A 26,490-nucleotide genomic window follows, 5' to 3' on the forward strand; every position below is an offset into this window, starting at 1 on the left:
ACACTTTCATTGGTGATTTCCTTTAATCTGTGTGTATTTTTCTAGTGATTCCTACGAGTCAGCATTCTTAGGAGGACCTACTATAGGCGTGGGCCTATAGTAGTATAGTAGGTGGAGGATTTTAACAGTATGATAACCTTCAAAAATATGGTTTCACGTTATTGCGATTACAGCTTTAAAATGTATTTTTCTTTTTTAAATGTCTGGGGGAAAAAAAAAATTTCTTCAGTGAACACAATGTATTTTATTTTTAAACACACTGCACACTGGCAGGGAGACAGATTTCTAAACTGCACTTCCTGTCCTTATGACAGAAAATGTTAGTGACTTTGAAACCGTGACATTTTCAAACCTTGAAAACGGTAACCGCCCGGTGCCTAATCTAACATATACGTACATCAATACTTACTGATATTATCTAATGATATTGCTTTGAAATACGTGTCACTGAATAAAAGGAGCTACAGACCGGAAAGTGAGAAATGGATTGCTGCTGTGATGATTGCACACAACAGATTAAGTGCCTTGAAAAGAGACCTTCAAAAAAAAGCCTGGTGTCACACAGCTGATCACCAGATTATCAAGTTTCAACTGCACCTGTACTGCTGCCTTTCTAGAGGCAGCATCTTCACATTAGCCCGCACTGGCATCTCATCGCCCCACCGCAGCTCCACAGATGAATAGTTTCATGAATATCTCATGCCTGAGATATTCATGAAACTATACGACGGTAACCACAGATGTGTGCAGAACCCACCCGTCAGCCTTGTAAATAAAAACCTCTCAGCTCCAGCTCTGAGTGAGAGTCATAAAGAACCAGGCTCCCTTGGCTGCTTCCTTCTCCAGTAGGAGAAAATGTGAGGAGCCCCAGCCTAATTAGTGATGAGTTTTTAGTGTTGCCGCACCTGTTTCACATCTGCTTTTTCCTTAATGACCTTGAAGGTAAGTATATATCCTAGACAAGCGTAACGTAGGGACACACCTCTCTGATTTGGAAGGTGTAGAGCGAGTTCCTTCCCACCAAGGACACCTGCTCTGAATCTCTGTCAGCACAATGCCCATTGTTACATGATTATTTGTTATATTACATTTTGAAGTATGTGAAGGCTAGTTCTAACGACAGCGCCAATTGCAGATCATATACAGTAACGTCTTGTCCATGGATACACATTCAAATATATTCAAAACAAATATCTTTTTGCTTTGATGGAATTTAGTTCATTATGCCTTACAATACATTTCTTAATTTGTTTGTTTTTTGTTACTATCATTATCATCCATGCATAGCAATTTGAGTGGAAACTAAATGACAAATTGCCACAAGACACACACACACACACACACACACACACACACACACACACACACACTAGAGTTTTTGGCAGAATCTTGAGTGCAGTGACAGTAAGAGGTGTGTGCACTGAAATAAACAATAGCAAAGCATTTTTCTTTATTTTTTTTCCCCTTACAAATGGACACAATCTGGAGGTGAATACGAAAGTCATAAATCCTGATTTGCATGGCATGGTAATAAATAGATGGATAGATGTAGGCCTATAGATAGATATATGATATATAGATAGATGGATAGATAGATAGCCCTCAAACCCATCAAGTGATGTCACACCTTGGTGCGCCTCCCCTGCAGTCTGCTGGAAGTAAAATATTTGAATATTTCCCCCTCACTCCAAACTTTTTCTCGGCACAGCCCTCAGTCGGAGCACCGGGGAGCTGTGGGTGTGATGCCGGTAACGGCGAGGTCCCTGTGCCAGCGTCGGAGCGCTCTCTCAGTGGTTCGGCAGTAGAGACGCGGTGAGTGAACCAGAGGACAGGAGCTCTATGTTAAAGGACTGCACCTTGCAGAAAAGTGGCTGCCCGGAGCCCGTAACCATGCGGGTCCTGTTGAGCGTCCTGTACCCCGTCCTCTCCCTCACCATCTTCGGATTATACCCCTCTATGGTGAGTTTCTCATTTCATTTGAACTGCCACTTGTTTCATATCAGAGCGTTGCTGTAACCAGTGCTTACTACCAACGACTATATTATACTCGGGTTTGATCGCATTGTAGGTTCTTTACAGTAAACCGATAGGTGACAGTCCCTTTCATGGAGGCTGGCTGGCATGCCAAACTTCACTCAAACGTCCTACAATTTAATGTGGCCAGATTTACCGTCAGCAATATAAACCTGGTTGGACTAAATTCAGGGAGCTTAATAAATCCATAGCACGGTCTACACTTCGGTAAAGGTTTAATGCACATAGCTGCACTTATTTCGATAACAATATTTTAAAACTATGACTAATCAGAAGCCTGTGCCTGCAGCGCTTCTCCACAAAGGTAGGCTAAAACAAGTCAATTAAAAAACCTCGGACATTTTGAAAATGCAGTGCTAGTTGGTAGATGTATGACGAATTTACAAATAGACCTTATTTGTTCGTACGGGTAGATTATTTGAGTGCTGTTTTATCCGCAAAACGTTTCGATCAGCAACAAAAAAATAAAAATGCCACATTTCAAAGCAGTTTTGCGTGACAGTTACCTTCTTTATTGGTCAAACAATAAGCAGAACATTGAACCACCGTCACTGTATTGCATTGCCTTAATTGAATGTACCAAAAATGACTGTGTTATGCTGAAATACAAAATGTCATCAGTGACTAATCACCTTTTATTATGCACCTACCTTGCCCACTTGTGGATCTTCTTTTGTTTGTAAGATGCATAAGTTGTGATGCAATTGTGACACAATTAGGTGAGACAATCATGTCAGCATAAGTTATGGAATGTTTTAATATGTAGCAATGCTTACAGTATAAGACCCAAAGATTCTTCCAATCGAGCCCTGTATAACTAATAGTTCAGCAGGAGCCTGGTAATGTCCCAGTGGCACCAGGGGCGGTCTCCCTTCTGTCTTAATTCAATACTGTGTTGCTGTTCTGTCAGTATTTGGTTCGTCTTTGTGCTCAACAAAGCTCAAACCAAATTTGAGGGAAATGGAATTGCATGGGCAGTGATTTGTACTGAGGGAAGGATGGTATAACTGTCCCTCATGATTAATGGAGGAATCAGCTTGTTGCTCGGGGTCTTCTGGTGATGAGGGTGTGGAGTTGTCCACTCTCTGGTGCGGAGTTGTCCACTCTCTGGTGCTGAAGCTTCACCACACAAGCTCTCTGGCTATGCAGCAAGCCATAGAAGAAGGGAAAAAAAACGATATCCATCATTTTATATATGCAGTTGTATAAATCTGTAAAGCAGAGCAGAGTAATGCTAACACCTAAGGGCAGATCCTTTATCCTAGTCCTGAAGCAATCAGGGGATTAATCGATTAGTCCATAGATAGGAAATGAATTGATTGTTAATCACTTTAACGTCATTTATCAAATATCTCCTTATTACATCTTATCCAATGTAATGCTGCAAAGTGAGTTTCATATGATTTCAATAACCTTTGTTTGTTTTTTTAGCAATTCAATGCCTTCAGTGTGGTTATTCCTAACACCTTACATGTTTAGCAATTCAGTATAAAATGTAATCAGCTATGAAAATGGTCACGGCAGCCCTAATGCATCCCTGGTCTTCAGGTTTGGTTGTTGCGTTAAGAGAGCTCTGGGTATCTACTCTGTGTTAACCTCTTTAAATTTTACAAATATGTTACTTCTAAAGATTATCATTCTGTTCTTTTTCTGTCTTTCATCATTTTTTTTTTTTTTTAGTGAATCAATGAAGACACCATTGCCATTGAGGAATATGTAATATGAGATATTGCTGGAGCAGGAGCGGCATGCAAATGGCTAGCACAGCCCCAGAGGCCTTTCTACTTCAGTATTTAAAAGTGATCTGGAAAGCCAAACCTTTTATAGTATACCAGTACGCTGGAAATGATTAAGTTGTCACTCACAGGCTGTCAGACCTTGTTCACAAGGCTTTGTTGATTATAGTAAAGGGTGGCAGCCTCTACCTCTTGGCATTTCAGTTTGTCTTTGTGCTGCCCTTTGTTTTTTTTTCCCCATAGGTTAAGTTTCAGCAACTTTAAAATAACCTAGAAGCCAGATCTATTCTGGATAAACTGGCTAACACTAGGGCTGATGGTATGGACTCCCGTTTATCGGGGTGTGGCATGAGTGATATTACTTCTGCATACACAACGGATCCCCAAGGAGCCTTTGTGAGAAAATGAAATATTTGCATAGTTTAGTTTCCCTTATGGTCTGTGCCAGCCGGGTAATTACACAGTGACTGCTAACAATACCGTGTTACTCTCATCATGATCGAAATGATGACTGGAATATGTGTTTTTATGATTGCACATTATATTCTGCACCTGGAGGACATATTGATTGGAATAGAAAAAGAGACTTAATAGACTCCAGGAGTCTGACGTAAGACTGGTGCCAGAATTCAGTTGCTCTCTTAAGATTCACGAGACATAGTGTCCCTTTAAGTCGTCACGGCTAATGGCTAAAAATCAATTTTGAGAGGTAGGTTAAATCACATTGATTTTCTGTAAGTTATAATTCAAGTTTTTTGTCTTTCAATATAATTCTATTTTATGAACTGGGAATCCCAGTCTTTAACAGGCTATGGCTCTATTGCAGCACAGTACATCCAGTACCACAGTACCTACAGTATCACAGTACATCCAGTACCACAGTATCTACAGTATCACAGTACATCCAGTACCACAGTATCTACAGTATCACAGTACATCCAGTACCACAGTACCTACAGTATCCCAGTACATCCAGTACCACAGTAACTACAGTATCAAAGTACATCCAGTACCACAGTACCTACAGTATCACAGTACCACCTCTAAAACAGTACCTCCAGTATCACAGTACCTCCAGTATTACAGTACCTAAAGTATCACAGTACCTCCAATATCACAGCCTCCAGTATCCCAGTACCTCCTCTAAAACAGTACCTCCAGTATCACAGTACCTACAGTATCACAGTAGCCTACCTCCTCTACAACAGCACCTCCAGTATCCCAGTACCTACAATATCCCAGTATTACAGTACCTCCAGTGTTATAGTCCCTAAAGTATCACAGTATCACAGTACCTCCAGTACCACAGCACAGTATCTCCAGATGAGTATGATCATTCTACTTACATTTTGAAGTCAGTGACTTTTGCAACTGAACATGTTTTGGGAAGATGAAGAAGATGAAATGAAACAGTAGATTGAGAGACTTGATGTATTTTAGCTCTGCTAAAACTACCAATACGTTGACACGACATGACTTTTGTGCCTAAATGGGAACTTTGGTATCTTGTGAACCCGCACCCTATTTTCTCATGTTTTAAAGTGACTTATAGAGACAACAACTTTTTGAAATTGCAACAACCTGCATCCAAGAAAAGGGCTGCAATGCATTCCTTCAGGGCTATTACAAACCGTCAAAGTATCTTTACTAAAAGTGCTTTGATCCCTTGTGTTTTTAATTGGGTCTAACCCAGTCTTGCTCACAAATAAGTCTCGTTCTGAAAACACAAACTAGAACACTTCTATGTCGTATGTTTACTAAAACATACTTTTTTCCCACTAAAAGGCTCAGATTATTATTATAAGTGTCTGAGTACTTTATAGAAAGGACCCTACAGAGTAATAGGACTACATACTGACTGACGTCAGTTTGTTATTGTGTCTAACCAAGTCTTGGTGTCTTGATGCCCAAAGATGGCGGAGTTCCGAGTTGGAGAGAGGTGTTCCAGGAAGAGTTTTATTGTGTTTGGAATGTGAAACGTAGTGTTATCTAAACAACGTTTATGTCATGGCTGAATATTTAGATGATTTTGACAATGTGAATGAGTCAAGTCACCACTGTGAAATTTCAGAACAAAACATTTTCAATTTAAGCCTGGCAGTGGGAAAACAAGCACTTTTAGTAAACATACATTGGTGGTGCATAATTGCCCCATAGGATTTCATGGCTGCCGGCCGGCAGGGCTCTCACTCAATACTGGACCAATTCCAAAAATTGTTGTCCCAATTAGTTCCTTAGACACTAAAACGTGGGGAAATAGGGTCCAGGTTGAAATCTATATTTAAATTCCCCTTTAATAGTGCCATGCTGTTCCCCGGGATTTGAAGTAATCTGGTTAGTAATCTGGTTAACACCTGTACCTAGAAAGCCTTAATTTGTCCTAATATGTTTGCACCTTGGTGGATAAACAACAAATGATGTGCATGGCTGTGTTAAACAAAACTAAAGTATCTGTGAATAATGTGAATGTTAAAGAGCAGTTTCTCTTGGGAATTTAGTTACACCACCGTTGGGATGGAGCTTTGTGTAGGCAGGCGCCCTTTGTGTTAGCCACTGTGAGTAGGTGGCAAGCAAACATACTATATACACACACACACACCCGCATGCAGTCACACTCACACACAAGGTCTAATCCACAATGCCAGATTTGCCAATTTACCGAGTCATAGTTTTCAGCCTCAGCTTCTGTTGAAAGGTTTTGATCATGTGTGATCAAAATCTGATTGAAACGTGATCACAAGCTGCAAAGGTTGGGGAAATCCTGCAGAGAAAATGTTACTTCCACTCATCCTGTTGATCGATAATCATATGAAATGTATAAAGGCATTGAAGGTGCTAAAGGAGCTGATGCTGTTTCTGTCCTTTTGAAATCTCTTTTCAGCTTGCATTTATGTGGATGATACTCTCAGACTTGGTAGAATTTGTCTTGCACAGATGTCGTGTTAAAAGATGAGAGATGCTGTGGGAACACACCTGCACATGCACGTAAGCATTTCATATTTCATATCACCGTTTCCCCTGGGGGGCCGAATCAAAGATGACACGTCTAAATATATATATATATATATATATATATATATATATATATATATATATATATATATATATATATATATATATAATTTGTCAACACAAACAAAGCAAACAGCTTGCCACAAGACTGCTAGCAAAGTCATTAGTTGTGACGCTGCATGTTTCATGTTGGAAGCAGGGAGGGAGTTGTCAGAGCTGATGGACTGGAATAAGAAAGTCCGCTGATGATGGATGTGAATCGTTTATGCCAGCTGCAGGTTAAATATATGGCGCTCGGACTTAGAGAGGAGGTAGACTGTGTCTGTGCGAGGTTGTAATGGGTTTTCTGTCTGTTGAATAACTCAATCGAGCTTATGTTTGTCAGGCAACTGAATTCATACTGTCAATTAGTAATACGACGTCCATGTACTGACAATGATAGAAAAGCACCAGTTACTTTGGAGCAATTTTCTGTTCTTGCATTGTGCCGTTTTGCCCTTTTCTGGCTTCTTGTCCTGTTCATTCAAAAAATCGATAATCAATGTCATTCATATGGATAATTAGGAAATGCTTAAAACCACTTTATTTTTTATATATGATGATATACGTCTTTAAAGTGACTTTCCCTGGTTATGAGCACTTTTCACTCCTTATGGGTGAATGCATCTCCGTTAATATTAGTCTAGGCCATAATTACAGGAGCTGGGACATGATGTTGAAACCACCGGGGGCATAGTTACCAACCTCTCCCTCTGTTGCCCTTACGATTGCTATAATTACAGTCATGCATATCACTGGATGAGACTTGAAAGGAAAGGAAGACATTCGTGGTCTCAAGAAATTTATAATGTACTCAATCAACCAGAGAGATGATTATGGGCTATGCTTGTTAATTTCTTACTTGCGAAGATAAAATGCAACGTAACTTATTAAGTAGCTTTAGACAGAGAGGCAGATAGATTGATTTTGAAGTACAAGAGCAGAGTTAAGTTTGAGTTTGTTGAAGGTTACCTAAAACATGAAATCATACCATAGCACCCAGACAAAATATCTTACGGGCAATGTGTCTATTTTGTATTTTGGCAATTATTTTGTATGACTGGTCAACTGCACATAATGTAAGAGCAGACTGTTGTTCCCTTCTAACATAACCCTGTTTGGCTGTTTAGCTCACATGGTGTGCTCCTTGGCACACTAAGTATTTAGATACATCTTTTAAGCCAGGCATTCTAACAGTTGCAACTTATGTTAAAGCAGATAAAGTCATAATTGTAATAATTATATCTTGTACTTCACTCTATTATCTTTGGCTTTCAACAGGCTAGAATAAAAACTCTCCACACTCTGAAAAATGTCATGCATCACTCTTGTAACAGCCCTGTGCACACCGCTTCAACATGTGGAGAAGTACAAAGCTTGACAAACCTGCTGTGCTTAGTTACGGTTTCTACGCTGTAATTGGACAGTCACTGTTCGGGGGAGGGGTTTACTGAACGAACCGTCAATTGTAGATTTCCAGAGCAGCTGCTGTACAATCGAGGTCAATGGCAGTCTAAAATGTTAACTGTAAACATCAGATTTCATCTGTTCTTCAAAATTTAAAGAAGCAGAATTTTGGACAGATGTTCAGCACTCGTATAGTGACAACGCCAATGTACAAAGGACATGTGACCAATTTCTTCATCAGCAGTAGCCTAGTAACAGTAAAGTCTACAAACCAAACTGTGAATTAACAGTAGGTCCTACATGTCCATACATCCTGCTTTAATATAAAGCAACAAGTTTGGGGACATTCTCTTGAAGTTGCTGGAAGGCTTACTAAGAAACAGAAAATTACAAACCCAAGTAAAACGCATAGGAAGTAATTTAAGGAAAGTAGTTGTTAGTTATTAGTAATAAATTGCAAAAACTTCAAAGAACCTTGTGAAATGCAGTGAACATACTAATGCAGTGGTTTAAAATAGTATTCTGGTAAGTTTTACCCAACTAGATCATATTATTGCAATTATATCATATTGCTTTGCTGATATCAAACCAGTGGGAACACATACATCAAGCACACACACACTCACACACACACACACACACACACACACACACACACACAATACAAATGATGCATAATCTTATTTTTTTTTTAGCAAACTGTTCTTGTGCTTCTACATCAGAATGAAGGTCGAAGTGGAGTCCTCTGCCACACCTTCAACATCCCAACATACTGAGCATAATCAGAAGGAAAAAATTCAAAAGGTTGCTAAAGAGCAAGAAATAATCAGGTGAACTAACTTTGCTGCAAATGTTTAAAAAAAGTCTGCAGATTCTGTGGCATTAACATGGCAGGAATGTCCTTTATCAAGATTCGGAAACCGAGTTTGTTATGCAATACTGTACTAATGAGCATACTCTTACTTTACAAACACTGTGAGATGCTGCCAAGACATATGCATATTGATGACACAGATTGGATTCAGGCTTCAATTTAAGAAGAGTTCTTATCCCAACAGACTGCTCCACTAGAATTGCCAACATAATGAGTGAGAATTCCAATTACAGGGCCTCCTCGGGTATCCCGAAAGAGTAATGCTTAAAAAGAGGGTGCTTAAAGTGGTACCTAATACACGAGTCTTATCTTATCAATCCTACAGTGGGTTTTAATTTTGGCTACATTGATTTAAATGTAAATGTGCTGTATTTATATAGCGCTTTTCCAGTCTTAACAACTGCTCAAAGCGCTTTTACATCTACAGGAAACATTCACCATTCATACACTGTGGCCGGGGCTGCCGTACAAGGTGCCACCTCACCTGCTCATCAGATAAACATTCATAGCATTCACACTCCGATGCGCAGCACCGGGGGCAACTCGGGGTTCAGTGTCTTGCCCAAGGACACTTCGACAATGACTGCAGGGGCGGGGATCAAACCACCAACCTCCCAATTGGCAGGCAACCGCTCTACCACTGAGCCACAGCCGCCCCTACTTACCCTACTTACGGCCCATCGTAGTTTGAGGCATCCTCAACCTGACTTTATTTTAGCATGTTATAAATAACTTGACGTTAGAGCGCTGCCACAGCTGCTTAGCATTCCGCTTGGCATGCATGTGTCATTCAGTGTGGCCTGGAGATGTCCACTGGCTTTACTCCACCGATAATGTTTTATGACTGTTTCATTATCATCCTCTGTGGTGCGTATGACTGACATGTCGTCAGCCAGAAGACTCACTGAAGCACACCCTAGAGAAGAAGCAGGAGGGTGTGAACAAGATAATGCTGGAGCTCTTTCAGAGACTGTCTAGGGCAGAATGTGCCGAGCTCCTGCAGAATTATCTATTCAATCTTCTCCTCGCTGGGGTCAAAGTGGCCAAGAAGGTGGCACGCCTCTAGTAAATTAATCTCCCTGAAAGCCTTTATTCACAGTCACATATCCAAGAAAAGATTGCCTTTTCTTTAGCTGTGTCTTTTCCCCCTCCCTCTTTCCCTGAATAGCATGCATCATCTCTTTGTCAGTATCTTACTGGAACCTTTTCTGGTCTAAGGATTATAGTTGGCAGGATTGCTGTTGCAGCTGTGTTTAGGGGCGTTACCATTTGTCATAGCAGTCTCAGATGTCTGTATCAGTCTGGTTACAGAGCTGGCTGAACATGTAAGTTCATCTTCCCCTGCCATTAGAGCTAAAATGTTAACTCATTTAAGCAATATAATCATCAGTTACAGTACTGACATGCGCATTCCACTTCACTTGCCTCCAATACACTGGTGGCTTTTTGTTTGGACAGGATGACAGATGACTGGATAGATAGCATCTGTTTAGGTCTCTGTCTTGTGGCAGGCAGGGCGGCAGCGTTACTGTGATATGGGATTTAGTTGTATTGGCATTACCGGCACCTGGATTGGTTTCTAAATGTATTTATTTTTCGATTTATTTTTCAATTTTTTATTGAGAAAGGCACAAGATTAACAGCATTACACATCACAGTTTTAGCTCTTTTCTTTATTCTTTTTCTTCAGCCCCCTTATCCCTTAACACACACACACACACACACAAAATGTAAGATAATCCAAAAGTAACACCAAAAAAACTGTACCCCCCCACCCCCCACATATCTCCCCCCAAAAACAAAACAAAAAGACTAGAGATGATGATGCTGCACCCTTTTATTAATTAAAGTGTGCTCTTCATCCCATGCCCGGATAGTTTTAATGCTGGCGCCATGTATTCGAGCCACGGACCACTCCATCGAAACAATTTCAAGAAGTGAGTTGGCCTGTTGCTGCCAGGTTGTGGATATGTGGCGGCTGCCATCTCAAGGCCAACATTTTCTTAGCTGCCGTGAGGCCAGACAAATCTAAACAGGAGTCGTCATTTAGTTGGAGCAAAATCAGAGAGACTAAAATCCTAATTTCAAGCATGTCACTCAAAGTGAGAGATATCATCTTTCAGAACCTAATCACATTGGGGCATTCCCAGTACATATGCATAAACGACCCCAGGACATCGAGTAGACATAGGTCACAATTGGGAGATGTAGTCATTTTCATAGAATGGCGCCTTCTAGGGGTAAGGTACATCCTATCCTATGAGCAAATTTGTAATGTATTAGTTGATGATCTGGATTCTTAGATGTACGAGACGAATTTTTCCAACAGATATCTTCAACATTTATAGCAGCTAAGTCCCTATGCCATGTGGTTTCTACTGGCAATCGTTTGGCAGGATCAGAAATAAATTTGTAAAGTTTAGAGACATTCCCTCGTGTTGGTCCCACTGAGGTAAATATTATATGAAGAGGATGTGTGTGGAGAGCTGATTCCCATGGGACACCATATACCTTCATGGCTGACCTTAACTGCAAGTAGAGTAAAAAAGATGATCCCGGGAGATCATACTCAGCCTGTAAATCATTAAAGCCATGGTTGCAATGCAGGTCTTTTAAAACAAAAACTCCCCTATTCTTCCAATGTGGGAATGAAAAAGGTATATTGCCCTTAAGAAGTCAAAAAATGTTGAAAATTGGGGAGTGATTGTGCCATATAGGAGCTTTGCGCACATGTTTCACTAAATTGCTAAAGGTTGTGAGTAGAAATGGAATTATAGGGCCTAAACGTAATGTTGAAATACAGTAGGTCCTGCAGTCTGTGAGGCAGTGACACATTTTCCTCAATTGGTCTTTAAGAGACTGAAGAACCAGGATTGAACCAAATAGATATAGGGCGTAACACAAAGGACCAAAAGTACATCTTAAAATCTGGGAGAGCCTGCCCTCCCTGTGCCTTGTCTTGTTGAAGAGTTGTGAGTTTTAAACGAGGCCTCTTTCCTTCCCATATATATTTAGATATGAATGAGTTAAGTTTATCCCAGTAGCCAATAGGAGTAAGAGGAATCATATATGAGTAAAAATTAACACAAGGTAGTACATCCATTTTAACTATTAATACATGGGCTTGAAGTAAATGCATTTATTAACAGGGATTTGTTTTTAAGTTTCACACAGTGGTAATTTTAAAGTTGTAATCCAGGTTTTAAAACAAGTTGATGCAAAGCAAAGTAGATACGTATCTTCCAGTTATGTCTGAGAACTGTGGGAAGAAAGGTGCCACTTGAGGAACTGCCAGCTGAGAGTAAGCTTCCACTTCCATATGTTACACTCCAGTGAAAAAAACAATGGTAATGGCTACTTAGAATTAAATTATTTGTGTTTCCACTCTGCAGCTCTAGCTGATGCTGTTGAGGTAGTCGGATACCTCTTATGCTATTTATCTAGACTGTATTTATACAGATTGATTTCTGCCACTGCCAATCTTTTAATTTTTTGCTTGCCCGCTTCTCACCTGTGGAGTCCCTCTGGGGAGTCCTTCACATTGCCAGACTCATATAGAAAATGCAATCAGCAATCATGAGACTGGCAAAAGAAATTAGATCAAGAGACCCGGGCTTTACTCAGCAGGGTGGACATTTGTTTACGCTGCATAGTCAGCTGCAGTATATGGACTTGTTGTCAATCTTGGCGGTGGCTGAGCTTTTGTTGTGTCTCCCTCCTCCCTCTCTTTGTATTGGTCGCAGGGAAGGATTGTGGAGGAGGTACACTGTGCCATCTTCGGTGTGTGTAGTGTACTTTTCTGTATATCGTCATCTGGACCAACGTTTTGCACTTTTGCTTAAATAAAAAAAAAAAAAAGTGATCGCAAAGAAAAAAAATCTTGGGAGTTGCTAAAACAGATCCACTTAGCAGTAAACACAATTGTCCCTGAGTCCAACTAGGTTTCCATGCAGGGTGCAAAGAGCAGCCAAATATCTTCTGTCAAATTAGAAGTGCAGTGAGTTTACAGAAATGTTACTTAACTGTAGTGAGAATTACTGGTGTGGAAATATATATTAAAGTATATAAAGCAATTCATTTTAAATACGAAACCTTCCTATTTTATCTACAATTGGTAACAACATTGACTGTAAAAGAATGCAGGGTAAAAGGACAAGAGGACCAAGGCCACACAAGGTTTTTTTGGATCTGAAAAATGTGCATGAAAAGTAAAGCAGGAAGCAAACACAACCTAATATTCCGGCTCCGTCACCCGTGTTTTCAAAACTGTAATTCTAAATTGCTCACGGTCACGGGTGAGGGCAAAGGAAGTGATCCGGATTTGATGACGGCGGCTAGCTCTCCCTGACATCATTCACTAACTCAATCGTAACCATATTACCCATAAAAACCTACTCACCCTCCCTCCCTCCCTCATCAACCCCCTACGTCTTTCCCTCAATCACACAAAAAGGTTGATGAGGACAAAAATAATGTTCAGTGTGAAGCAGCCAAAGTAAAATACATGATGATGAAAGAACAGCAAACAGAAATGGGATTCAATTAGGTGTGTGATTGGCACGATACCTGTCTGCTGTGAAGAGCATGAATCATATCTTCCACAGGGAAGAATTCCCCAAGATGATGGGTTATGCTTTGCAGGTGCACCATTGACTTTGCATGTTTGTACTGAGTAATCCAAGATTTTGAAAGTCCACCTTTGAACAGCGTGCTAGCTGTAAACCACCAAAGTTGTCCAGATGAACATAACAGATATCAGCCGTGACTGACTTACAAACGTCATTTATTGACAAATGACAACAGAATAGTTTTTTTTTTTCACTTAAAATATTTAAATGTAAATGTGCTGTATTTATATAGCGCTTTTCCAGTTTTAACAACTGCTCAAAGCGCTTTTACATCTACAGGATACATTCACCATTCACACACATTCATACACTGTGGCCGGGGCTGCCGTACAAGGTGCCACCTGCTCATCAGATATACATTCATACACACTCACACTCCGATGCGCAGCACCGGGGGCAACTCGGGGTTCAGTGTCTTGCCCAAGGACACTTCGACAATGACTGCAGGGGCGGGGATTGAACCACCAACCTTCCGATTGGCAGGCAACCGCTCTACCACTGAGCCACAGCCGCCCCTACTTACTGCCAAATCTAAACCAGTACTATTCAAGAGTCAAGATTTCTTTATTGTCATACCACAGTTCACTGTAGGGCGAAATTACGTGCAAAGTTCACATCTTAGAAATATAGCACAGAAACAGTTAAAAAGACCTTAGAAAATCAAGATGTTAGCCATGTAAATAAAAAATAAACAAATAATTCTTATATGGGTGTGCAGGGCATGTAGAGTGATAGTACAATGTCTAAAAAAAAAATGAAAAATATAAATATCTAGATATTATTTATACTTTATATTGGTAACACACATATCTGTACTATGGTAGTTTAATATCTTAAAAAATGTACTTACCGACAATGTGGAAGTCCAAATTTAACCGGCTGAAACAGGCAACTCTACCAATATTATTTGTAAATTATATCATTTATTTTGAGACAAAAAAAATACTTGCTGATAACCTTTTGAAAGAAATAGTTGCCTGCTTAATATTTTGTTTCTGGGAATACTACTATAAAATGTAACATTACAGGAGTACACTGGCCAATAAAGGCTATACTACTGTATATACAGTACAGGTTTTATATAGCACCTAATACAATTACAGCAAAGTAGTCCTGCAATAAACACAACAGAAACAACACAAACAGTAAACCTGTGGCTTGCCAAAAGATGATAATGCATAAATTGAGCATTTTGCTTTATGTCAAAAAAATGTTTATGGTAAAAATAAATGCTTCCAATTCTTTTCCTGTCATTTGGAAATTCCTTGGTGGCCAGATGACGGATACAGTCATATTATACAGTACTGTAAACGTCACTCTTGGATTCACTGTGGCATGAAAAATTGGAGTGCTAATTCACGGTTTAATCAAGTTGCCTCATAAAAGCCCAACATTAATAGGGACTAGAAGAGCGACTGACCTTGTGTGCAGCAATAAAAGTAATATAGTCCATGATCATTCATTATAAGTGGTTACTGGACTGTCATATAATCTTTGAGTCAGTAAGTTATATTAGATCCTTGAATAATAAGAGGCCTGTTTTTCAAATAGCAGGTCAATGTTAGATAACACTGTAGGATGTCGGGTTCATGCTTTAATGTGAATAATTGTACATTGAAGGTTTCTAATAAAGTGACAAATCTGAACCTGTTTGAAAATTATAGGAAGACATGGGGCGTTACAGAGATGTAGAGACAGTTCTATGGTAATTTTACGCACCATAATTTTAGTGTAGTTTAGTTAAGTTATATTGTAAAGCGTTTCTATTATCGTGTTATATCTTTGCTTGTAGAATGTAGATGGCATTGAAAAAAAAGTGATTTGTGTTTAAAAAAAGCCCCCATGAGTTAAAAGCTACAAATGAAGAAATGAATAAAAGATGTAAAAATAGCTTACCACAAAAGGTGGTCTGAATAAATCAGGTAAAATTAATTTTAGAGGCTATGTAAGAAATGGCACATACAATCTGTCTTAGGTTGATATAATAGGCTTTATATAAAGATGGATTGCTTAACAGCGCCACAGAAGTGAAGCCAAAACAGCCCCCTGCGGCTGGCCGCATTATAGTTCATAAACCTCGCCCGCTCTGTGTTAGCAGATGGGCCAAACTAAGAAATCAAAGTATAGAGTAAAAAAAAAAAAATCCCTAAGATGGTTTCTGTCATTTTAGGTAGGTCTGATCACGCCGGTGTTGGTTCAAGTATTCATTTGTCTGAGAAGTTTTGTTTGTATTAGTTATTTGATGCTATAAAACAGTCTATGGTTGATACATTATCCAGATATGTTTACCCATGATATGTTAAGACCATGGGAAAGTATTGATTAAAATAATAAATCTGGACTGATTGCATAAAGGGTTAATGCATCTTAGTGCCGATTGGGCTAGTGATCCTTAATCCTCAATAAAACCTGGAGGGGTTATACATTTTGCAGTTGATTTCTTGTTTTGACTTGTTGAATATTGGATACTGGCACAAAATATTGTCTGTCTGCAACTTTGTTCTGTAATGATTGATGACTATTATTGATGAGTCCATCCCTGGCCAAGAAAGACTGGGAGATCAAGCAGAACAGATGAAACATGAATCGGTCCTGGCAACTGGTCATGTGTTTGTGTGTGCAGTACATGCTGTATGTAACCACTCGCGCGTGTGTGTGGTGTGTGTGTGTGTGTGTGTGTGTGTGTGTTGTGTGTGTGTGTTGTGTGTGTGGTGTGTGTGTGTGTGGTGTGTGTGTGTGTGTGTGTGTGAGAGAGAGAGATGCCTGTGCAGAGATCGAAACATTTTGCTGAGCGGCTAGGCAGAGCTTTGAGCTGCTGGATGCTGTTTTGTGAGGATGATTAATGACTAGACTTTAGCGCGCAGCTTTGTGAAACCATTGTAGCCTTGGGTCTGATCTTTAGAGATAGAACATATTGAAAATTAGCCTGGCCTTATCAACAACACAGTTTCATAAATAAAATCCAATGTTATAAAACCACATGGGATAAACCATGTTGTTCATCATGTATGATACTGTTGTCATGAATTAGCAAGGGATTTTAATCAGTGGGTAAGCACGAGTAAGCAACAGATGGACTGTTCTGACCGTGCCTTCTACTGTAGCTGCCTATTTTTTTTAATTTCTCTTCCTGTTTATCCCTCAACTCATCTCATCATCTTATGATTGCTGTCCCTGTACTTCTCTGTACAGACATACATTGTCTTAAATAAGTTTGCACACCCATGCTAAAGTTGATTAAAAAGAGGAATAAAAAAACATCTTTTGGAAATTGATCTTAATGCCTTAGTTCAAAACATTTAGGAAAATCCAACCTTTTAAGGACACCAATTTTTCCCCCCCCCACATCATCACATACCCTTTACCATACATAGAGATTGGCATGGGGCACTTTCCATAAGATCATCTCTCAGTGCAAATCAAAACAGCTATTAAGCTAACTGAAATAAAACCATGCCTATCTCTAGGTATGGTGAAGGGTATGTAATGATGGGGTCGGGGGGGGATTTCAATTCCAAAGGCCAAGGGAACTTTATCAGGATGCATAGTATCCTGGATCCATGAAATAACTGGCCTTTAAAAATAAAAATGTGCCCGCCTCTATGGGAATGTAACATAGGGGTGTGTATACCTATGGACCCTGTATTTTAAGTAAGAACATTTATCTATTTACAATACATTATTCATTCACAAAGAAAATCGGTGTCCTTAAAAGGTTGGATTTTCCTACATTTTTTTAATTAAGGCATTAAGATCAATTTGCAAAAGATGTTTTTTTAATACCTCTTTTTAATCGACTTTAGCATGGGTGTGTAACCTATCCAAGCCACTGTATATCTGTACAGAGACGGACAGGGACAGCAATCATAAGATGATGAGATGAGTTGAGGGATAAATTTATGCAAGCCACTGCATCTGTCTGCATATCTACTCTCATACATCTAACTCTTTCCCCATAAATGACAGTCAAGTCCTCTTTCTTGTTCTTTGTCAGCATTCTCCTCTTTTCATTGTTTTTTCAGGCACTGTTTTCCTTTCCTTCATAAACCTCGTTCTTCAAAATTTGCCTTCTTTTTCTTCAGATGTGTCACTCAGATATATAGTGGATGACAGGGTTTACTCGCAGAGTCCTTGGTGGCAAAGTACATAAATATTTACGGGATTACGAAAGCATTTTCAGACTTGCTTGTCTGCTTTGTCTTGATTGAAGCGTCAGCTCGATCGCTCCACTGCTAAAGAGTTCATGGCCACCGGTCCTATGAATAATTGAAAAAAAGTACTTGAAGTTACTTAAAGTTCATGTCTTCAGTTTTCTGAATGATTCTGAATGGCAAGATGTTGTGCATTATCTCTAGACAACCCCACAGCTCTAACATAGTGGCACAGCCGGCCTGTCAAGCTTTGGATTTCCCTACATTGAAGCGGTGTGCATAGGCTGTATTAAGAGTGATAGACCCCGTTTATACGTACATCGTTATTTTGTTTGTTTACATGCAAACGGAGAATTTGCCTCTAAAAACGAGTCTTTTTAAAAACTGGCAATCTACAGCAATTGGAAATCTTTGCATGCACATTTGTATGTAAACTGAGACGGAGGTTTAAGAAGCCGAGGTAGTGAGGAAGAGAAGAAAGAGGATTCTGATTGGCTAACGTGGGCTTGAGCTTCTTGTTACACTGCCACCTACAGGTCTGGCATGCTCGTGACGGCATTGACGGCATATCACATGGGTACATGTAAATGAACACTTTTCTGAAAACTGACAGCTGCGCACCATGTAATTTTTTAAACCGGAGAGGTTGAAATGTCCCTTTTATGAAAATAGCCGTTCACGTGTAAACATAGTCATAATCTGTATATAGAGTTTGGAGAGTGTCTTTTTTCAGCCTCTCCAAAACCAAAAACACAACAGCATACAGTAAGTGTAAGAGGTGGATTGATGGTGTGTTTGTCTAATCTATGCTGCAAATGTGAGCATGCTCGTCTAACTCCCTTACTACCTACAGTGGAGTGGGATCCAGAATTAACAATCAAGGCCGAGGAGCAAGTTAAACATTAAACTTGGTTCATGATGGCACGTCCACTGTCTATTTCTTTCACACAACTGTGACTACAACCAATAAAGCATAACGAATATCTGTCCTGCTTGTCCAAGTATCTTCACTGAGCGTCCAAACAGGAGTATGTTGGAAGGAAATAAGAGTATAATATTTCATTTTCTGTCTCAAGATCGTTATTACTTCTAGCTTTACACTGTGATACAGGTCAATGCTGGATCTGTATTTCCATGTCTTCCACATTGATCAGCATCAGGTCAGGGTGTTGACATCCTGGGAGCTGCAGCTTTGCCCTCAGTCTTAGCATGATATCATGCATGTACAGTAGGCAATTGGAGGGAGGGGGGGGGTGCAGAATGACCAGGTTGCAAGTCCCTTGTTAACCTGCCATCCCCTGTCTCCAGCCCCTAGTAGCAGGGGCAGAGGGGATATTTAGTTGAATATGTAATTCCAGTCTGACTCATTGATTCTATCTGAGGCTTGTTGGGATCTATGGTTCCAACCGTGAAATATCAGCACTATGTATTGTTGATGAATCCATGATGCTGTCCGTTGTTCTGAAGTAGCAGACCGACTTCTTATTGCGGCTGAATGAAACAAACCTGTTTGCCTATTGGGACAGGGTTTGAATGGTTCTCATTTTATCACTAGTCATTAAAAAGTCATAAGTCTGAATCTAATTCTGATCTAATGATAGCTTGCTAACTACAGCTGATTAAATCTGCTTGGCAAAGTCACGGGAAATGTATAGATGAATAAATATGGGAGTTCTTATCTAAACATGACAACATTTCTTTTTTTTCTTTTTTTTGTGGTGTATGAGCCAATTTCTAAAATCACAACCTTAGGCTCCCTAGTTAGCGGGGGGGTACAATGACAAAATGCAATGCTGAGCTCCCTTTTACAATATTAAGTACAATAGCGATCACCTGTTATAAATGTGCAAGCTAAAGGATTGACAGGGTGGAGACAGTTCTACTTCTATAAATGATGTCCATATTTCAGACCTGAGTGAAGGCTTGACATGCTACCCTCTCCCTAAAAAAGCCATTTTTCTCTATAAGTTAACATGTTGTTACATTTATTTATATGTGCTTGCAAATGTGTCAGCAGTTTAGATGCCCAAATATTTGTAATAAAGGGAATATTACCTCTGGGGATGCAGAATAGCTGCTTCAGAATGTGCGTCACATATGAATTTATATTTTATTTCTGAAACATTATAAACACAAAAACAAATAGACCCAACCTGAGACATTCAATTTATGAACTGATAATTATTATATTGTTAAAATTGAAATCATTGTTTGACGCAAAGTGTGTAGCTGCGCACCACTCTTAGCACTGACTGTAGCAGCATGTCCTTATGTCTTTTCCACCAAGGCAGTTCTGGTTCTGGGTCGGAGTCAGTGCCAAATATTGAACTGGTTCTTTGCTTTTCCACACAAATAAACCTGGCTCTGGGCCAAGAAAACGGGTTCCAACTCAGCACCAACTTTAGCACTGGTCTAGAGATAAGAACCGGTTACGTCAGGTGCTGGGAGTGGGTCCCAATAGGCTATTTGTCGGGAAAATTGGGACTGCCCCGGTCAAACCGGGGCGTCTGTTCACCCTAACAGTGTTTAGCTTGACGCTACTGATGTTACCATCACAAGCTAGCGAAAGATTATAATCAAAGTTAAATCATGTGAGATAATTCCCTTTCTTCTTAAGAGTATCCTCTGTCCATAGCGTTCGCAAATAGCTGTCAAGGCCCGTCTTTGAATTCCAGTGGGAATTTGTAAAGCCAGGAGCAAAAGTATCGGTATGTAGTCCTCCATTATTGTTGATTGTCATGTCGCCTTGCTATGACAACGGAGGTACTTGCAGTCACGTTGTGACGTAGCCCTACTCTGGCTTTCAGGCTGTGGAAAATCGAGCTGGTTCTTAGATAATTGGCGAGTAGAACCAGCACCAAACTGGCAATAGCACCAGAACCAGAACCAGCACCTGGTTAGCCTTGGTGGAAAAGACATATTTGTTGCTAAGCTTAGAATTACTTGAGCATAAGAGCTTTCCAAAGAGAGCCGGTGTCATATAAATATGAACTGAATGATTGTGCAATACATGACCTAAAATATAGATCTACCCTTATTGCATACATTTATTTGTTTGTGCTTACAGACTATCAGCCCAAAGGAGGGCTGGCAGGTGTACAGCTCGGCCCAGGATGCTGATGGGCGCTGCGTCTGCACAGTGGTGGCACCGGGACAGAGTCTGTGCTCCAGAGATGCCAAGAGCAGACAGCTCCGCCAGCTACTGGAAAAGGTAAGCACGATGGGATATTTACCACCCCAGTGCAGCATGCACACATACAAGCACACACACCGTTAAAGATGGGAATTAGAAAAGGAACACATTTCTATAAGCTTGTTCATTTGAGGAGTGTAATATACAATGTTTATCATGTGCATTGTAATACGGGTATACCTCTGCCAGGCCTGCCATGGTTTTTCTTTTTCAAAAATAGCCTGTAACACACACACACACACACACACACACACATACACACACACAACTCACACTCACACTCACACACACACACACACACACACACACACACAAACACACACACACACACAAACACAAACACGCTTGCAGACAGACTCACCAGGGATTTCTTTTTAATTAGTTGCAGTTTAAGGTTCAATAAGGAGCAAAAGGGAAGGCATCCTCAATTCACCTGCTGACTTAACTATACTATACTCAACTATGTTATACTGCACTATACTATACTATACTATACTGTACCGCTAAATGTCCAATTTGTGAGTGCTAACCCTGTTTGAGTTGATATTTTATCGTTGTTTTATTCTAGGTGCAGAACATGTCTCAGTCCATTGAGGTGCTGAACCTGCGGACTCAGAGGGATTTCCAATATGTCATGAAGATGGAAAACCAGATGAAGGGCCTGAGGACCAAGTTCAAACAGATTGAGGACGACAGGATCATAGCCAGAAACTTCCAGGTATTCTACAGCCTGGTTTAATCAAATGTTCAATAGATCTTTTCTATTTGTTTTTCCTCCTTTAAGATTTCATGAATGCCATTTACACCATAAACATGTTTTCAAGTGGGATTGAACCTTATACATACATACTTTATGCATTACTTACATTTTCGGCATTTTTTACAATTTTATTTCAAAGAAGAGAGGTACAGAAAGACTAGAAAAAAAACAGGGGAATGACTGGCCTAAATCAGATTTAATCTCTATTACATCACATTCCATTGATGAGAAACTCTACAGCTTTTATTGTTTTAGGCTTAAATAAATAGATCCACCTTTACAATTCCACTTCAAGGATTAATTCAACTCGTATGTCTTTATTGTAAATATAAGACTACAGCTGGCAGCTGGTTATCTTAGCTCAGCATAAAGACTGTAAATCCCGTAGTATCCCCCACACTACGGGATCGACTCTGTCCAAAGTAACTTAACCCTTGTATTGTCTCGTGTCCCTCGGCTCAAATTGACCTGTGACTTATTTGGGGTTTTAAAATAAATTCTGAAATAAAATTTTACTTCATAATCTCTTAACAAATCAATTTCAAACAATTGAGATAACATGTATGTTTAGGAAATGCAATTCAAAATGGAAGTGGGATTTTTTTTTTTTGTCATAAGGTTATAATTCATGTTAAAAATCCACTATGGAAAAAAGTGGTCATATCCAGAATACTTTTCTCAAGTGAGTCAGGAAAACATGTTTATCTCAGAAAATAAAGTAAGACTGTTGATTTTCAGGTAGAAAAAATGTATTTGTACCATTTTTCTTCTTGTAAAAACTCTAAATGGGTCAATTTGACCCAAATACCATGCAAGGGTTAAGGAAGTCACTTTGCTGGCCAAGAAATCGTATGACACCTAATCTAACCCCCTAACTTCTTTGTCAGTGTGCAGACCTTTTGTATGTCAAGGAAAATAAAGAATATAGACTCATTGAAATATTCAGAAGCTCTCTAATTCAAAAAGTGCTTACATCTCTTGGTTGCTTCACCCGCTATTTTGCCCTGTGTGGATGGCCCTGGACATCTGGTATAGGAGTAGGAATATCTCTAGTGTGGCAAGTCGCAACACTAGAGACACTGAAAGCGTTGAAGAAGTAACTGTGTGGAATAACCACTAGCATGGCAAGGACAAGAACAAAGTCGTGGTCACGCTGGCCACCAATAAATCTATATATCATATGTAAATCTTACATCATATGCTTTATCTGCAATACTATAATTTTCACCTGCACTGTTGACTGTTACTATAGTAACAACTGTTTATGCCTGCATCTTTTTTGCACTACTTACCTTGACTGGTATTTCAATTTGCACTGCTGACTGTTTATTTACAGTACCAATTGTTTACATATACATCTGCAATACCGTACTTTAACTGTAATATAAAATTACTTTCCACTACACCTTAATTCGGATAGCTTCTGCCCAAACTTTATTTGTACTACCTTAAATCATTGTTATACTGCACATTTTAGCCTAACTTATTATAAAGATCTAGCTGTAAAAATTCTGTCCATAATAATAGCTGTCTGTATGTATATTCATAGTACATATTCACCTGTAAACTCTGTAAACCATTAGTATATTATGTTCATTGTACATATCTGTAAAATTTCTACTTATAGTAAAATCCACCTGTATATCCAGCTGTAAATCTTCCTCACAATACTTGTTATTTATATATTGTATTCATAGGACTGTATCTGTCTGTAAAATTCGGTTTATCATAGTATTCATTTCTATATTTATTCACTACTTATCCATGTCCTGGACTTATGAAACCATTGTATATCATGCACTTACTGCTATTGCACTTCTGGTTAGACCCAAACTGCATTTCGTTGCCTTGTACCTGTACATGCGTAATGACAATAAAGTTGAATCTAATCTAATATAATTTAGGCTGGATAAATATATATTTTCAACAAGCTAAACATTGAAATATATGGGGGATGGATGGGTGAACGAATGAATTTATGGATGGTTTATTGCTTCATTGTTAGCTTACAGTTCCATTTGATGCTGTACACTATCAGTCTGCTTTCTCATTAGTAATAATACCAGACTTACTGTCACGTGCAACTGCATGTTAGCCTGGAACACTGGAACAACAAGGGGCAAACAGCGTTTCAGTCTACCCAGTACATGGATGCATTCTTTTGATAACTAATACTTGACCATGTACTGAAGCAGGGATCACTCCTCTGACAAACAAACTGTAGTTTTGTTTGTCCCTGACTATCACACCTATCCACATTGTACCACCTCTCTCTGTTTACCTTTTCTGCTGCTGTCCCTGTCACTGCAGGAGCTTAAGGACAAGATGGACGAGCTGAAGCCGTTGATCCCTGTACTGGAGCAGTACAAGATGGATGCTGCGCTCATTTCCCAGTTCAAGGAGGAGATCAGGAACCTCTCAGCAGTGCTGACAGGCATCCAGGAGGAGGTTGGGGCCTTTGACTACGATGAGCTCTATCAGCGAGTCCTGCGACTGGACGGCCGGCTCCGCAGCTGTATGGGCAAACTAAGTAAGTGGTGAACACTGCATGTGCGAGTGTGAAGTGTTTTTTTTTTATTGTCTGACAAGAGATAGTGCTGGCAATGTAACTGGTGAATAAGTAGTACTAGCATTGCAACAGTGTTTGCATGGAAAGTGTCTTTTTGTCCTCATTGTATTCTGTTGTTTTGCTGCAGCTGAAGAAAAAAGGAGAAAAGTAGATCTTAAAATAAACCTTTGTAGCCGGACTTCCTTGTGTGTAAAAGATCACAAATGAGCATAGCTGCGTTTATTAAACTGCATCTATGTACAGCAGGTTACCTTAAGAAGTCTGTTGCTTGTCTTTGTTGTGTTACCCTCACATCCCACACAAAGACTGTGTTTCCTTTAAAAGAAAAAAACAAACCTGTTTAACGGCAATGAGTTTTCACCTCAATGTCATGCCAGTGAAGAAAAGAAGCAATTAGTTTTTGTTCTTGTGGAATGTTTGGTGTCTTGGCAGCCTTTGGCTCTTCAAACAATAAAATGTTCCCCAATCTTTTAAAGAAGGCTTCTGAAAGTGACATACTGTAGTACCTCATTGCCTCATAACAGCCAGAAAAGGGGGGGGGGGCTGTTTTGGGACCTACAACCACAGCATCCAATAATTCTACAGGGAAGTCTACAGGCTGTTTGTTAGTCAGCTGTGTTTTTCGCACAGTCATTTTCTTTGCAGTGACTGAATAAGACCCACATTAAAGACAAAATTTGGAAAAAGCAAGGTCTGTATTTACATTGTATTTAGGTGCAATGAAAACAAGGAAAAAATATGAGCTAGGCATGAGAAAGCTGTAGAGTACACAAACAGGAGTTGCAACATTCTGCTTCAAGCAGCTCGCTGCCAGTGCTATCTTAGTATGCAGCGAGGGCACACTCTCTGGTGGCACAGGCATGAAATGGGCTTGAGAAATCTAGTTAGAGACAAAAAAGCACCACAGCACCTTCTTATCGCTGCATTTCTTTATTAACAGCGTGTGGGAAATTAATGAAAATCACTGGACCTGTTACAATAAAGACATCTGGAACCCGGTTTGGGGCATGGATGACTGATCCTCTAGCATCGACCAGAAACTACAGGGTGAGTTATGAGATCAGGGGAGTGCTTTCTGAGGACTTTGCAGTGTGTACAGTACGATATCTGTGTGGTGTTTTTAGAGTAAGTAGAATATCACAACTGCCTCAGACTGTTATCATGGAATGGGTTTTGAATTAAGCTAATTTAGAGTGGTGATGTTTCTGAACTTCTCATTTTTGAACTGCATATTTGCACTTTTTTTAAGTAGAATCAGATAAATTATTTAAAAATAGAAGTTAGGAAAGGTTTATGTCTGATGGTTGTACCAGGCAATATCGAGTTTCTCACTACGCATTGTCTTCATCTTCTCTGATGTAGGTTTGGTACATGGACAGTTACACTAACAGCAAGATTGTGCGCGAGTACAAGACGATGGACGACTTTGTAGCAGGGGTGGTTTCCCGAACCTACAACCTCCCATTTAAATGGGAGGGAACCAATCACATTGTCTACAACGGATCCCTTTACTACAACAAGTACCAGAGCAACATAATTGTCAAGTACAGCTTCGAGACAGGCAGCGTGTTGGCTCAGCGAGCTTTGGAATTCGCCGGCTTCCACAACATGTACCCGTACACATGGGGGGGGTACTCCGACATCGACGTCATGGCTGACGAACTGGGAATGTGGGCTGTGTACGCGACCAATCAAAATGCTGGAAATGTCGTCATCTCCCAGATTGACCCTGACACCCTACAGGTCATGAAGACTTGGAACACCGAATACTCCAAAAGGAACGCGGGCGAATCATTCATGATCTGTGGGACGCTCTACATCACTAACTCTCACCTGTCCGGAGCGAAGGTTTACTACGCTTACTCTACCAAGACTTCAACTTACGAGTACATAGACATTCCTTTCCACAACCAGTACTTTCACATCTCCATGCTTGACTACAACGCCAGAGAGAGAGCACTGTACGCCTGGAATAACGGACACCAGGTAATATTTAATGTCACCCTCTTTCATGTCATAAAAACTGATGATGACTCTTAAACATGATACTTTTCCAACCAAAACTAAAGCACCATCGTTTGTGATAT

At 39.8% G+C, this 26,490-nt stretch overlaps 1 protein-coding gene across 1 annotated transcript; it reads left to right on the forward strand.

Annotated features, from left to right (window-relative positions):
- Positions 1-1,839: 1,839 nt before the first annotated feature.
- olfm3a (olfactomedin 3a) lies at positions 1,840-26,490 on the forward strand. Its single transcript, XM_032504184.1, has 6 exons — positions 1,840-1,959; positions 20,949-21,092; positions 21,643-21,792; positions 24,145-24,364; positions 25,344-25,450; positions 25,766-26,490. The coding sequence occupies exons 1-6, from the start codon at positions 1,840-1,842 to the stop codon at positions 26,441-26,443; spliced, it is 1,419 nt and encodes a 472-aa protein (XP_032360075.1). The 3' UTR covers positions 26,444-26,490.

This window comes from Etheostoma spectabile, chromosome 22, assembly GCF_008692095.1.
Source record: "Etheostoma spectabile isolate EspeVRDwgs_2016 chromosome 22, UIUC_Espe_1.0, whole genome shotgun sequence".
In the NCBI taxonomy this organism is placed as follows: domain Eukaryota; kingdom Metazoa; phylum Chordata; class Actinopteri; order Perciformes; family Percidae; genus Etheostoma; species Etheostoma spectabile.

Coding starts and splice junctions, on each gene's coding strand:
- olfm3a (XM_032504184.1), top strand. CDS start 1,840: ATGTTAAAGGACTGCACCTTGCAGAAAAGTGGCTGCCCGGAGCCCGTA. Junction 21,093..21,642: donor TCCGCCAGCTACTGGAAAAG/GTAAGCACGATG, acceptor GTTTTATTCTAG/GTGCAGAACATGTCTCAGTC. Junction 24,365..25,343: donor CAGCTGTATGGGCAAACTAA/GTAAGTGGTGAA, acceptor CTTTATTAACAG/CGTGTGGGAAATTAATGAAA.